Source organism: Salmo trutta, chromosome 32 (assembly GCF_901001165.1).
Source record: "Salmo trutta chromosome 32, fSalTru1.1, whole genome shotgun sequence".
Taxonomy (NCBI): Eukaryota; Metazoa; Chordata; class Actinopteri; order Salmoniformes; family Salmonidae; genus Salmo; species Salmo trutta.
In genome coordinates this window covers 12,009,944-12,022,881 of record NC_042988.1, presented here as the reverse complement: position 1 = coordinate 12,022,881, position 12,938 = coordinate 12,009,944, and the positions used below count along the sequence as shown (strand labels likewise).

Sequence of the window (12,938 nt, the reverse complement as noted above, 5' to 3'; positions counted from 1 at the left end):
TCACTCCTACACACATAGCGCAACTCGGTGCCCATATTCACATGAACACTCTTTGAAACACACACACACACACACTTACGTACGCACACACATACATTGACATGCATATGTAGAGCACACACACACCTATTCCCATGTGCACTTTGCTTGGCATAAGACTTGGTATGATTCTGCCAGCTATGTCTCCCCTCTTCTCTCTCTCTCTCTCTCTCTCTGAAGGTAACACAGCATGTGGGCCTGTTGTTAAGTTATTGCATCTACACTGTTTTCCTGTAGTCCTCCCATCTCTCTCCCAGAGCCAGCCAGCCATCCCAGAATCCCTAGCGACAGCATCGGCTCCCATGTCTGTGCTGAGGGGAAGGGTTGTGTGTGTGTTTCCGACCCCCTGTTGTTCCCACCCTTTTCCCAGGGAGTGTGTGCCAACTCTCCATGTTTCCTGGCTGATAAGAGTGAAGGAGAGATGATGGAGAGACTTGCTACGTACCTGAAGACTCCCAGCTGCCAAGGCTGGGCATGGCTTCCTCTAGCTGGGGATGAGCCTTCAGACTGCTCATAGCAGACCTCACAACCTGTCTCTGTTCAGAGAGCTGAGACGTAGGTATTAGTCCAGTAATACATGGAACATTAATTACATGTTGTTGCAATTATTGTTAGTGACCTACGTGTAACTGAACACTAAGGAGTGGAGATGTGGTAGAGGATAGGTGGAAGAGGACTAGGAGGAGAGTTGAGATGGTAGAGCTGAGGAGAGGAGTGGAAAGGACAGGTGGTGAAGGGTAGGAGAGGATAGGAAAGGGAGGAGAAGACTGGAGATGAAAGGAGAGGTGCTGGAGGACAGGAGGGATGGAGAAAAGAGAAAAGGAAGATAGTGGAGAGGTTGTCAGGGGGGTGATCAGTGAGGTGGATGGGATGCCGTCTGACAGGTCCAGCTGGGAGACTGCCCGCCCCCCAGCACTGCAAACTGGTCAATATGGAGGCCAATTACTGCTGCCCATGTGACCGTGGCATCACACACACACAAACACACAAGCATGCAAGAGCACACTCACACACACTCCTATAACACATGCCATCTGTGCAGACCAGCAACAACCCACAGCTACCCCCTCTGATCCAGCAGTGTCCCCATGCACACTCCTACTTAACCTCCTAAACATGGTTCAACCACGCCCATCTCAGGGAGGGTCTCACTGGTGACCAGCCAGAACATAGCTCCACTGCCCTCGACAGAGATGACTGACAGTTGTCAGATGGAAGCATCCATCTGCAGAAAGTAAACAAACTATAGTTACCAAGCCATTGTTCCCTATAGGCCTCACCCTCCCTGGTGTCTTCCCAATCTCCACCCCTGCCTGCATTGTCCCCAAAACCGCAAAACCCCAATACATGGCAACCCCAAAACCTCTAAACCTATGTGGCAAGAGGCAACCCCCCTAAGGTTCCAAAACCTACCTGGCACCCCTCCTAATCTCCACCCCTGTCTGTCACCCACCCTGGCTGTACCCTTCCTGTGTCCCCCTCGTTCCTCCCCTGGCATTCAGTCCAACAGTAGCAGATTCTCCATTTAGCTTCTGCCTCGTCTGCCCCCGTCGCCCGTGCCCCACCGCCGTGCCCCATTGTGCGATAACAAACAGATGTTGTGGAATTTCCACTGAATCGCCTGCCAGTGACAGCCTTGCCTCCTTGTCTGGCATACAGTCTGGCACTGGGGCTGAGCAGTGCATGCATGGGGCTGGCTGTGTCGGATTGTGTGCATGCTTGTATTCACTATGTGAGAGGCAAGATATATAAAGTAAGCTTTCTCTCTCCCTCTCTTTGTGTGTGTGTGTGTGTGTGTGTGTGTGTTCAATGGCACTAGATATGACCTGATGTTGATTTACTTTACTTATCTTCAGCATCATGGTCTCTTCTAAAAAAAAGCCCTCTCCTGTAGCTTTTATGATAATGACATAAAATAATGATGTATATTTGTATTTTATTGATACACACTGTATTATAAGTAGGCCTATAGGTTCTTAAATGTTTCCTATTTAATTTGCGTTTCTAATATTTAGACTTGTTAATTGGAATTCACACCAGTTAAGGATACTTGTGACATTTTGATAATCGCACTATATTGCCTGTTATGTCGGACAAACACTTTTCTTTGATATATTCCACCGAGTTTAGCGAGAAAAGAGTGGGCACACACGATAATTTAAACAGCGAGATGTATTCACTCACTTTGCAGAGGGCACGTGAACACTGTGTGTTCGGTTTGTGAAGTTCGTAGCCTTCAATACGATCTCTATTCCATTTCTGTTGCAGTGACTCCCTCCATCTCTCAGAGCTGAGGATTGTGCTGCTGGTGGTCAACAATAAACACCATCCTGGACAGAGAGGAGTTATTGTAAGGCCACAGTTTACGTTGGCCTAAATATTTTCATACAGAATTTAAAAATAAATCAATGTTTAGAATGAATATGAATTGACGTGTGGGAACCATTCTATCACCTGTGCGAGCTCGTGGATAGCCTAGGCACTCGCCCAGGTCGGGAGCTTTCTCCAAAGTGCAGAAAAGTAGCCTACTGACACTGTACAGGGTATCTGCATCAGTCGTGGTTCGGGCAGAAATAAGGGAATGATTGTAATGCAAGGTTTTAGCCAGATACCACATTCGTTAACAATCCCAAAATGTAAATTCCTGCTATGTCAATTGATAAAAAAAACAGCATGAAGACATTTTCACCAGAGGATTTGTTCAGCACTTACTCGGTGTGTGTGTGTGTGTTTTGAAGTCAGAATAAGAACTTTCTTTTTAAACGTGCTGGATAATGAACAGATGCTGTGAAATTAGGAAAGAAATACAGACTCCTCCCTGCAGCGCCACTTTGGCCGGGCAAACTGGCACGAGGCAGCGGCGAGGCGCGCGGGTGTCCTCTCCAGAGCTCGTGCTGGTGCCGGGGAACATTAAGGAACTTGGCACGCGCAGCTCTGCACGGCTGCCAACTTCCGCCTCTGGAAAGCGCGCACCTCACGCCGGACGGGGGAATATTTTGATAGATGCCCTCTCCAACTGGCTCGAGCCTGCTCCACGCCTGCACTGACTCTATAAACGCACCAGCACACTTCGGTTTTTGATGATTTGCCTAAAAACGCATTTTAAAGAATAGACTACGCCTATAGCATTATCATATGCTATTTAACCTTGTTTTATGCAATACATCATGCAGTACTCAACTTTCTGCACACAACTTTTATATTCAGTTTGTCAAGATAGTCAAAATCGTTCCGGTAATTGTATTATCCCAAAGTGAGTGAAGGCACAATTTAGTCACATCAGTCACGTGTAAGGGAATGCATCAATGACCACGTAGCCTAGACTTTGGTTTATTTCACGTCCTCTCGCGCACTGTCATCGCAGAAGGAAACGCGCGAGTGAATTGTGCTCAGTGTTCGGTTTGAAACGAGAGAAAGGAATATACTAGCCTCAAAAATAGCCTAGATGATTTTAGTCACATATACTGTATAAGCAAACTCAAGTATTACTGAGATAAATGCACTGGATTGAGCCTAGGCTACATCAGACAAATTCCCATTTCATGCACCTGAAAATCTCCTGCTTTTGGGATTAAGTAAAGTTGAGTCTATTTTTATAGGCTGATATCCGATATATAGTTACGTTCGTTTTTATATTTGTATTTAGACTATTGATGTAAAATGTAGGTAAACGTTCAATTTAGATTGCTGTCCAAATGTCACACCAAGTTTTAGTCTAGCCTCTAATGCAAATGGACAACAATAAAACTGTGACTACAAAATACATTTTGTCCATATATATGTTGTTTTATTTATTATATTTTTAACAAGGGTGTTCTCAATTTATACTGTTGTCTGTGCTGGCCTACATTGCTGCCGGTCATCATCACTCCACGGTCCAAGCCCAGCTCCCTTTCTTCGGTGAGCCGGAGTGTCCTCAGCTAATCGCACCCTGGACATTTTGAACATATGGGTCCCGGGGCAGCGCTCCAAACCAAGCCGGGTGGCATCGTCTCATGCACAAGGGACGCGCGAGGGCAACTGCTGCCCCTTGCATTGTGCGTCTAGAAGGCTTGCCTCAAAATCACACGTGTGTGTTCAAGAATAATACAAATGAATGTAATTTTTTTGTTCTTCTTCTTCACGTTATCATGGCATTTAATAAGCTTCATGAAGAGTTCAAGATTTGCGACGACAATATTAGACCGCCCGAGCTGCCTGGCATGATCGTATTGGGACTAGGCCTGTTGTCTCTTAAATTACATTTTATTTTCTCATTCCGATATTTACTTTACAGCACATGTCAATGTGTTTTTAATTATAGTTGATAGTCAGGAAGTAATCCCCTCCGTGAATTTAGTCGATGTCTTATATGCTCCATGACATTTTGAGAGAAAGTAGGCTATTATCTAGTGATGGAGACGTGTGAATTTAAAAAGAGATGTATTTAGGAATATGAATGTTTTGCTACTATAAACTAAAATGTATAAATATTTGAGTGCAGTCATCAATACCAAAAGCATTAGACACTGCGGGAGGCCATTCAACTAGTTGATAGTCAATTTTGAAAAGCATGTTTGCACATTCAAAGGCACGTTCATTCAGTGCATTTTACTCAAAATCCCCAAATTTAGCTCATAAGAATGCACCATATACATTTTTTAAAGTGTAAAATCAAATAAGGTTAGTGTCGAGATTCATTAAAAACAAATAATTTCAGTTGAAACAGTAAGCCTATTGTATTTTCTGACAAACAAAAATCGACGAAAAAAGTTTTGCATCAAGGGAATACAATCCCACAATACACTTTTGATTAAAGTAAAAAGCTGTAACTATGACCTAGAGAATTAGCTTCGCATGGCAAAATAAATGATAAAAGTCAAGCACAATGGAGATCTCTCTCTCCTTCAATTCAATTTAAGGGATTTATTGACATGGGAAACATATGTTAACATTGCCAAAGCAAGTGAACTAAATAATAAACAAGAGTGAAATAAACAATACAAATTAACAGTAAACATTACACTCACAAAAGTTCAAAAAGAATAAATACATTTCAAATGTCATATCTGCAAATAGCTACATTACAAAAGGGAAAATAAATAAACATAAATATGGGTTGTATTTACAATGGTGTTTGTTCTTCTGGTTGACTTTTTCTTGTGACAACAGGTCACAAATCTTGCTGCTATGATGGCACACTGTGGTATTTCACCCAGTATATATGGGAGTTTATCAGAATCGGGTTTGTTTTCTAATTATTTGTGGGTCTGTGTAATCTGAGCGATATATGTGTCTCTAATATGGTCATACATTTGGCAGGAGGTTAGGAAGTGCAGCTCAGTTTCCACCTTATTTTGTGGGCAGTGTGCACATAGTCTGTCTTCTCTTGACAGTCAGGGATGCCTACAGCAGCCCTTTGCAATAGTCTTTACATAGTCAAAGCTTTCCTTACGTTTGGGTCAGTCTAGTTTGCTCAGTTTTTTTTGTTAATTCTTTCCAATGTGTCAAATATTTACATGTTTGTTTTCTCATGATTTGGTTGGGTCTAATTGTGTTGCTGTCCTGGGGGTTCTGTTTGTGTTTGTGAACAGAGCCCCAGGACCAGCTTGCTAAGGGAACTCTTCTCCAGGTTCATCTCTCTGTAGGTGATGGCTTTGTTATGGAATGTTTGGGAATCGCTTCCTTTTAGGTGGTTGTAGAATTTAACGGCTCTTTTCTGGATTTGGATAATTAGCGGGTATCGGCCTAATTCTGCTCTGCATGCATTATTTGGTGTTTTACGTTGTACATGGAGGATATTTTTGCAGATTTCTACATCAATTCAACGGGCTTTATTGTCATGGCAAACATATGTTAACATTATCAAAGCAAGTGAAATAGATAATAACCAAAAGTGAAATAAACAATATCAAATGAACAGTAAACATTTCACTCACAAAAGTCCCTCTCTATCTCGCTCTCTCTCTCTTTCGGTGTGTGTGAAAGTTATGGATGTTATGATGAGTTACGATGTCCTGCTTTGTCCGTCAGGGTAGGCTACCTGTGGAGAAATCAAGGTGGGGTTAAAGAAATGCGCTGTGGCAAATACATGACTTTCTTTTGCTGGTTCCCAAAATGTTCTCACCGTCACTGTCAATGCCCATTGAGCCAATGAGCCTGAAGTCAAGGTTAACATTCCAATATGGAGTACATGGGCTGTATTAAGGTCCTCGGCTGCCCGAAATATTTCAGCCTCTTTCCAATGCCGTGTTTTGATTACAAAGAATATCCTTTGCTAGTTTGGGATCCCGTATGTTTCGTGCTTTTTTGGGCCACCATTTCCGATAATTTAATGTCAATGAATAGGGCTACAGTCTCTGTATTTCTTCCGCGTTTCAAAAATCATTTCATATACGTATACACCGCCCATTTGTCTCTATCCCGTGCATTGTAACCCTTGTGTCCGTTTGAGTCAAGTTTACCTTTCATGCCAAGAATATTCTGGCATGCGCTCAAAGGGAGCAGGAGCACGGCTGCTTGTATGGACAAACGCATGATCTAGAGCCGGGATGGACACATTGATCATCAGACTGCAGAACTGCAAACATTTGTCTTCACCCCATGGAAAAATATGTAGAATTGCAGCAAACTTGCTTTAAAATGGCAACATTTTCTCTACACCCCTGGCAAAACGTGTAAAATTGCAGGAAATGAACTCTAAAACGTCAAGTTTTTCTCTTCGCTGTAAAGAGGGGGGCTGCTAAAATGTATTGCTCGCAAGGTGGAAGGGCCCCCAAAAGACTTGGACGGGCTCTGACTTCATCTGGGTATGGATGTGGGTATGCAGACCCGCGAGCCACTGCGGCCCCTCATGATGTTTTGTGACCCCACCCGCATCAAAGTTGCACACCCCTGATCTAGAAGTTAGTTGTCATAGCAGTCCCTCCCTTCAAAGGAATTTGTTAGGCTTATAACGGGTCCCACATCATTTGAACATCCTAGAAATCCCCGAAAGCTTCAGACAGGCCCTTTGTTAACTGTTAGGGATTTTGGCTCGCCTGCAAATCCGGAGGCCGTTTCCCAATCTGTCCAGATCCTGCTGTTCAACTCATTAGAGTCCATTGCAGGGCTTCTTTGTTGACACGTTTGTCTTTGTAATATGTTCGTTGTGTTCTGGAAAGATGGTGTTGGCCTGTTGATTAGATCCTATAATGGCCGTTTTTGCCTCCATGCCTAATCATTAGGAATGCTAGCATCTCCCACAGTGGAAGTCTTTCGAAAATGGTTTCGAACTCATTCTGCAACTCTTTTTTGTGGGCTTAATTGAAGAATGGGATTTCCAGCAACATATTGACATAGCTTATATGTCTGCCATATTAAACCATTGGATATAGCCCGCCGAACCTGTTAGAGTCACATGTCAAGTTATGCTACTTCTTGTAATCGGTAAACCAACTTACCGAAAGCAGAGCGATATGGGGATGTTTACTGGTAAACCCATCCCTTTCCAGGCCACACTGCGTCATCTTTTCATAAAGCATTTCCAATGATAAGAATAATCATTGGAAGAATATAATACAGTCCTTTTACGTAGTTGATTATTACGCGGATAACTTAACCAGCTAGCCAGAATATACTTGTTTTCACTGTGTAATGGTTCTCAAATTCAACGAGGAAAGACAACGTTTACATATAACTTGGATATAGGTTTAAAATGAAATGATGTAACGCAATTTCATGTATTATCATTTTATTTTACCACACACACATTGTTTAAATACAAAGTTTTAACTTTCACTTTCAATGGAAAATGCAACACATGTTGACGACTCTGGGGACCCTTAGGGGAAATATTTGCATTGATTAGTTGTTATAGGCAAAATGATGCATTAAATAATACTGTTTGTAAATAATAATAACAATAATAATAATCATGTTATTTCAGTGCAATATATCGACCTTCTGATATAACTTCGACTATTTAGAAATTGAGTGCTAAATCCTGGCCCTTACACTTTTAGAAATAGGCCTATTCAACAAGCCATATTTGTTTCTGTGGCAAGACATGAGATATTGTGTTTAGCATGTTTTATTGTCGGCCTATCCCATTCTCCGTTCAGTCACTGACAGGATTGTAGATGTATAAAGGCCAGTAGATGTATAAAGGCAAAGGCTATTGGCTTACATGAAACCATTTCGATTGCATTTTAATGACATCTAAAATCTAGTGCAAACTTGCAAATCCATTAAAGGTAGCCTAATCTAATGAACGTAAACACTATCAAATCGTTTACATTAGAAAGACTTGACCAGCCGGAACTGGTAGCATGAGCCCATATCTGCTTCCTCAGAATCATTCATTTAAAATGTTGGCTTTAGCCTTGTAGGCCTACTCTGCCAAATATTGTTTGCTTTTCCTTTGCTTTTCCTTATCAATTGGTGGTATTCTAGGGATCGAAAATTGTATTCTCTGTGTCATTATGGTGACTTGAATCCATGTCCCTCAATAAAACAAATAGACATCAAGCAATTCCCCCCGTGTGTGTTATGGCAAGTCAGAATAGGGGCCGAGAAGCAATGAAAGTATATTGTTGAGAAGTATTAAATGAATGATTTAATGTACACTATTTTAGATATAGCCTATAGTTGGTCCTTGTATACTCGTTTGGCGTAGGCTATTTCTTGCATAGATGTGAAATATGTTTAATTTTCTGACATAGCTGTTGCCAATTGTCGACATTTAAAAATATATATCTTCATATCTCTGCGACATGCTTGCTTTTAAGTGCACTGCTTGCTTCTTAATTTAATCCTCTATTTTCATATTAGGCTATTATTTCCAAATTAGTTACAGCATCATCGGTTGTTACAATGTTATAAACGTGACTATGCGGTTTCATTTTAACTCATCTAGCTATTTCAATAATAATCCATACGTCAATCACCGTCAAATCTGTACACATTCCATTTCAAATGCAACATTTTCACAGCATCCCATCGTCACAGAATAGAAACAAAATAAATACAATTATATAAAATGACATAGAAAAACAATAAATAAAACGCTTTTTTCGCAGTGATCAGTGTCTGGTGTCATAGTCCTTTGAGACTAAGTTTTAGGGTAGGGGCTGGGGGGGTGACCGTGCACGCTCCTTGCCAAAGGTGGGCAACTAATTGATTGTTGATTGCAAGAAGACTCCCACGCATGGCAATATTACTGCCGTTTCAGTTGTGGAAAAACGCATTGAGTTCATCGTACACGGGGACGGGGGCCCTTTCGTGGTGCAGGTGCATGTCGTGGTAAGGCGATACGTTTTCAGAGTGGATGCTGCTCCTCACACCTGAAGAACCGTATATGTGGCCAGCAGTGGGGCGAGAGCCGGCCAGGCCGGAGTAATGCATAGAGTAATGGTAGCCTTTCTCGGCTACCTCGGGGGACGTAGTGCCCTGGTGCTTCAGAGAAAAGTTGCCATTGATGCACACGGGAGGGGATATGGGCCCCTCGTACTCTGGGCTGTTGTATTCTGGAGATCCACTGCCACCGTACAGTGAATCGTAGGCTGAGCAGTACCCTTGTGTCCGTAAGGGATGCGAGTTGGAACCAGACTGATACTGAGGGCTGGAGAGGCGGGAGCACTGGTAGGGGTAAGGATGCATGGAGAAGGAGTTGGAGCCGGGATAGCGTCCCCCCTCCGGACACTGCTCCGTTAGGAAGTTTCGGGAGTTGAGCTGCAGACAACCCGCAACCAGGTTGGTCGTGGGTTGGGACAGTCCTTTACACAGCGTCTGCACGTAGGACACAAGATCAGGCTTCTTCCCGGAGCGCAGGATCTCAGAGAGGGCCCAGATGTAGTTCTTGGCCAAACGGAGAGTCTCGATTTTGGAGAGCTTTTGCGTTTTGGAGTAACAGGGCACGACTTTACGCAGATTGTCGAGCGCAGAGTTCAGATCGTGCATGCGCGTCCTCTCTCGTGAGTTTGCCTTCTGACGACGCAACTTGGAGCGCTCGATACGCGCAGGTGTCATTTTACGCTTCTTAGGGCCCCGTTTTTTGGGCCCGTCCCCCTCTGCACCGTCCTCTCCTTCGTCCTCATCCGCCTCGTCGTCGTCCTCGTCTTCCCCGCCGATCTCAGAATGTGCCCGGCTGCTTCTCAGGTCCGGGACATCCATGTCGTCATCGCCCACGCGGCAGTGACCCTCATCATCCTTGGTCTTCGAGTCCTCGCTCTCGCTGTCCTCTGCCCAGGCCGAATACTTATGCATGTCGGGAAGCAGCGACGGGTCACTGAACAGCCTAGTCAACATTGCGGCACTGAAAGAAATAAAGGACGTTGTGTGAGGAGTGAGGACATTTCAAATCAGAAAAGGGCTAAAGGAAAAAAGAAGACTGTAATGAAATGCATTCAACAGCAATGGGATAATACTCAAATGTTGATGAATATCTCTTCATGATAAAGGCGGAGGACATGAATAACCTAATAAGACTGAAATGATACGTGTTGGGAGGAACTAAAACAGCATGCCATCGGAAGCATTTCAGTGAACACCCGGGTCTATTGCCCAACCGGTCCCCTATTTAATTCCCTGCTGTCGTCCATGTGCCTCCTCCTGCCCTCGCGCAGCGGGTCTCAACAGCAGAGGCCACATTACAGACCCGTGGGGCGCGCTGTGAAGCAACGTGCCCCTACTTTCACTCCCCCCCCGACGCCCACATACTCCTGGCTACATTCCAGCACCATTCCACCGCACTACCCACCTCCACAAAAAGCATGGCAAGAGGATATGTACAGTGTCTCTACCTTGGTGTTGATCATCGTGTCAGAAGATAACAAAATATTGTGTGTGGATATCGGAAGTTATTTTAATTAATAGGCTATCATATTTTTGTAAAATGTGACATTGAGATGACTTCTACCACACCTGCAGAGCCGCTGTTGTTTTACCACGCTCAGCCGTATAGCCTACCAGAGGACACTATAGGATACCATGGGTTATATTATCCACAAAGATCCATTTTGATTGCCAATAAATAATTATAATGATGATGATAATAATAATAATAATGTACATTGTTATTATGACACTCAATAACGATTTAATGTGTAAATATCTTACCCAAACGCCAATTAGAATATCATCCAAATATTATAATCCAAAAATACGAAGTTGATTGAGCCGGGCCTTTTTGAAAATAGCATCAATTATCCGAAAAGGAGAAACGAGATGGTATTTGAATGTAAATAGCCAGTGCAAAGATATGATAGATGGACAGTTTAAACCATCTCAAACCAGTAACACGTTGCCACTCTAAATCACTGTAAATCTCTTGTATCTCTGGTAGGCTGGAGAACTTGTGGTTGGGCTACGTGATGTGTGGACCCAAAGTCAACCAGGAGGAATACGGTGCTAATTATCTCGAGGGTGTGCCAGAGGCAAAATCTCGTTTGGAAATTTCAGGCTCAGGAGATTTGCTCAATTAAAAAAAAAAAAAAAACTTTAATTAACAGACCATGTAAGACTACCTTACAAGAAAAATATTTCACACATAATTCAGTATGCACGACTGAGCGATTCCAAACCACTTTTAGTTGGAAAGGTTTGTATTTACAGATGGAAATTGCTTGTATCCTTTTAGCAGTCGTTAAATATATATCAAAAAGGCATTTCAGAAAACAGATTAGTATTTTCTTTAAATTGCAACAATAATCTCCTCCTGCATGGCTTGTGCTTGCGTGATTTAGGGGAGCTATCGATGTATTTGGAATGTAAAAGGTTGTGCTGTTTAAATAAGAATAGTGGATGATAAAACTACACAAATAAATAATGTCCGTATTAGCCTACTGTACTTTCGCTTTCAATAACGCCCCACCCACCCTTTCATTTTCTCCAAGATGAACACCCAGATAAAATCATCGATAAATCTTCTATCTAAGCCATGACACGCAGAAATAATTAGCTGACGGCGAAGAATAATTCTGCCTCCCCTCTCTCTCCCTATGTATCTCTCTTTCTCTTCATCTCTCTGTTTCCATAGGTCCATGGAAACAGGCTTTATTTTGTATTTGTCACTAATCAAATCAATGCATTAAATTCTGGAGGAAGATTGTTGCTATTTTTTCGATTGATCACCGAGATAGACGGTAAACTAGAGCTTGTCTTTGTGTATAGCTGTTTTCTGGACAAAATAAGCATGGAACATTATATTGCACTCCTAGCCTATAATTAACACACAGAATGGAGGTCCGCGCTGTTAAAAGTTGAAGGACAAATAGAGCATAACATCGTGCCAAACGAAGAACCATAGCTACACCATAATCCAAATGTTCAAAAGCGGCATATAGCTGAGTGAATTCAAAACAGACGTTTACAGGAGGCACAAACATCCACCAAAAAAACGGTCCCGAATTAACCTTGCATTATTAATCTCTATTTATTAAATTAATTACGTTCCATATTGGGAAGGTCACTCGTCGATTTGTTTACACTCCAACTTACCTCCGCGGGAGCTCTTGAAGGGGTGGAAAGCGCGTGAGTTCAGACCATCTTCTGGGACCGCGAGCAAACGCTCCTATAGGTGCGGCAGGGTGCTTTCAGTGTGCTATCCGCGCGCGCGCTCTGAGACAGTGTGGCATCGCTACCAGGCAGGGTTACATACCAGCTATGATGCCAGGCCATATGGTTGGCACGTCACTGGCAAGAACCATCACATGAGAGCCGGTGATTGACATGCGCCCGCATTCGGAGAGATTGTCTTCCCGAGGGAAGAGGGCCCCGCCATCTGTCACTGCGCTCGCGCTCACACAGCCAGAAAAAGAGAGAAACTGAGAAGGAGGCAATACGAGTGAAAGAGAGGAAACAGAAAAGTGGGCGAACAAAAATGTTTGTTGTAGACAACGGATATTATTGCTGTATTTGCCTTTATTTTTTATTTTTGTACA

At 43.0% G+C, this 12,938-nt stretch overlaps 1 protein-coding gene across 3 annotated transcripts; it reads right to left on the bottom strand.

Moving 5' to 3' along the window:
• Positions 1-7,738: 7,738 nt before the first annotated feature.
• On the bottom strand, positions 7,739-12,720 carry LOC115171088 (neurogenic differentiation factor 2-like). Of its 3 annotated transcripts, none has more exons than XM_029727591.1 (2): positions 12,496-12,720; positions 7,739-10,312 (listed from the first exon to the last, which is right to left on the bottom strand). In XM_029727591.1, exon 2 carries the CDS (start codon positions 10,303-10,305, stop codon positions 9,226-9,228), a length of 1,080 nt encoding a protein of 359 aa, XP_029583451.1. In that variant the 5' UTR covers positions 10,306-10,312; positions 12,496-12,720; the 3' UTR covers positions 7,739-9,225. The 3 variants fall into 3 exon arrangements, with proteins under 3 accessions (XP_029583451.1, XP_029583452.1, XP_029583450.1); XM_029727592.1 differs by lacking the exon at positions 12,496-12,720 and adding an exon at positions 11,116-11,366; XM_029727590.1 differs by lacking the exon at positions 12,496-12,720 and adding an exon at positions 10,425-10,741.
• Positions 12,721-12,938: the final 218 nt, after the last annotated feature.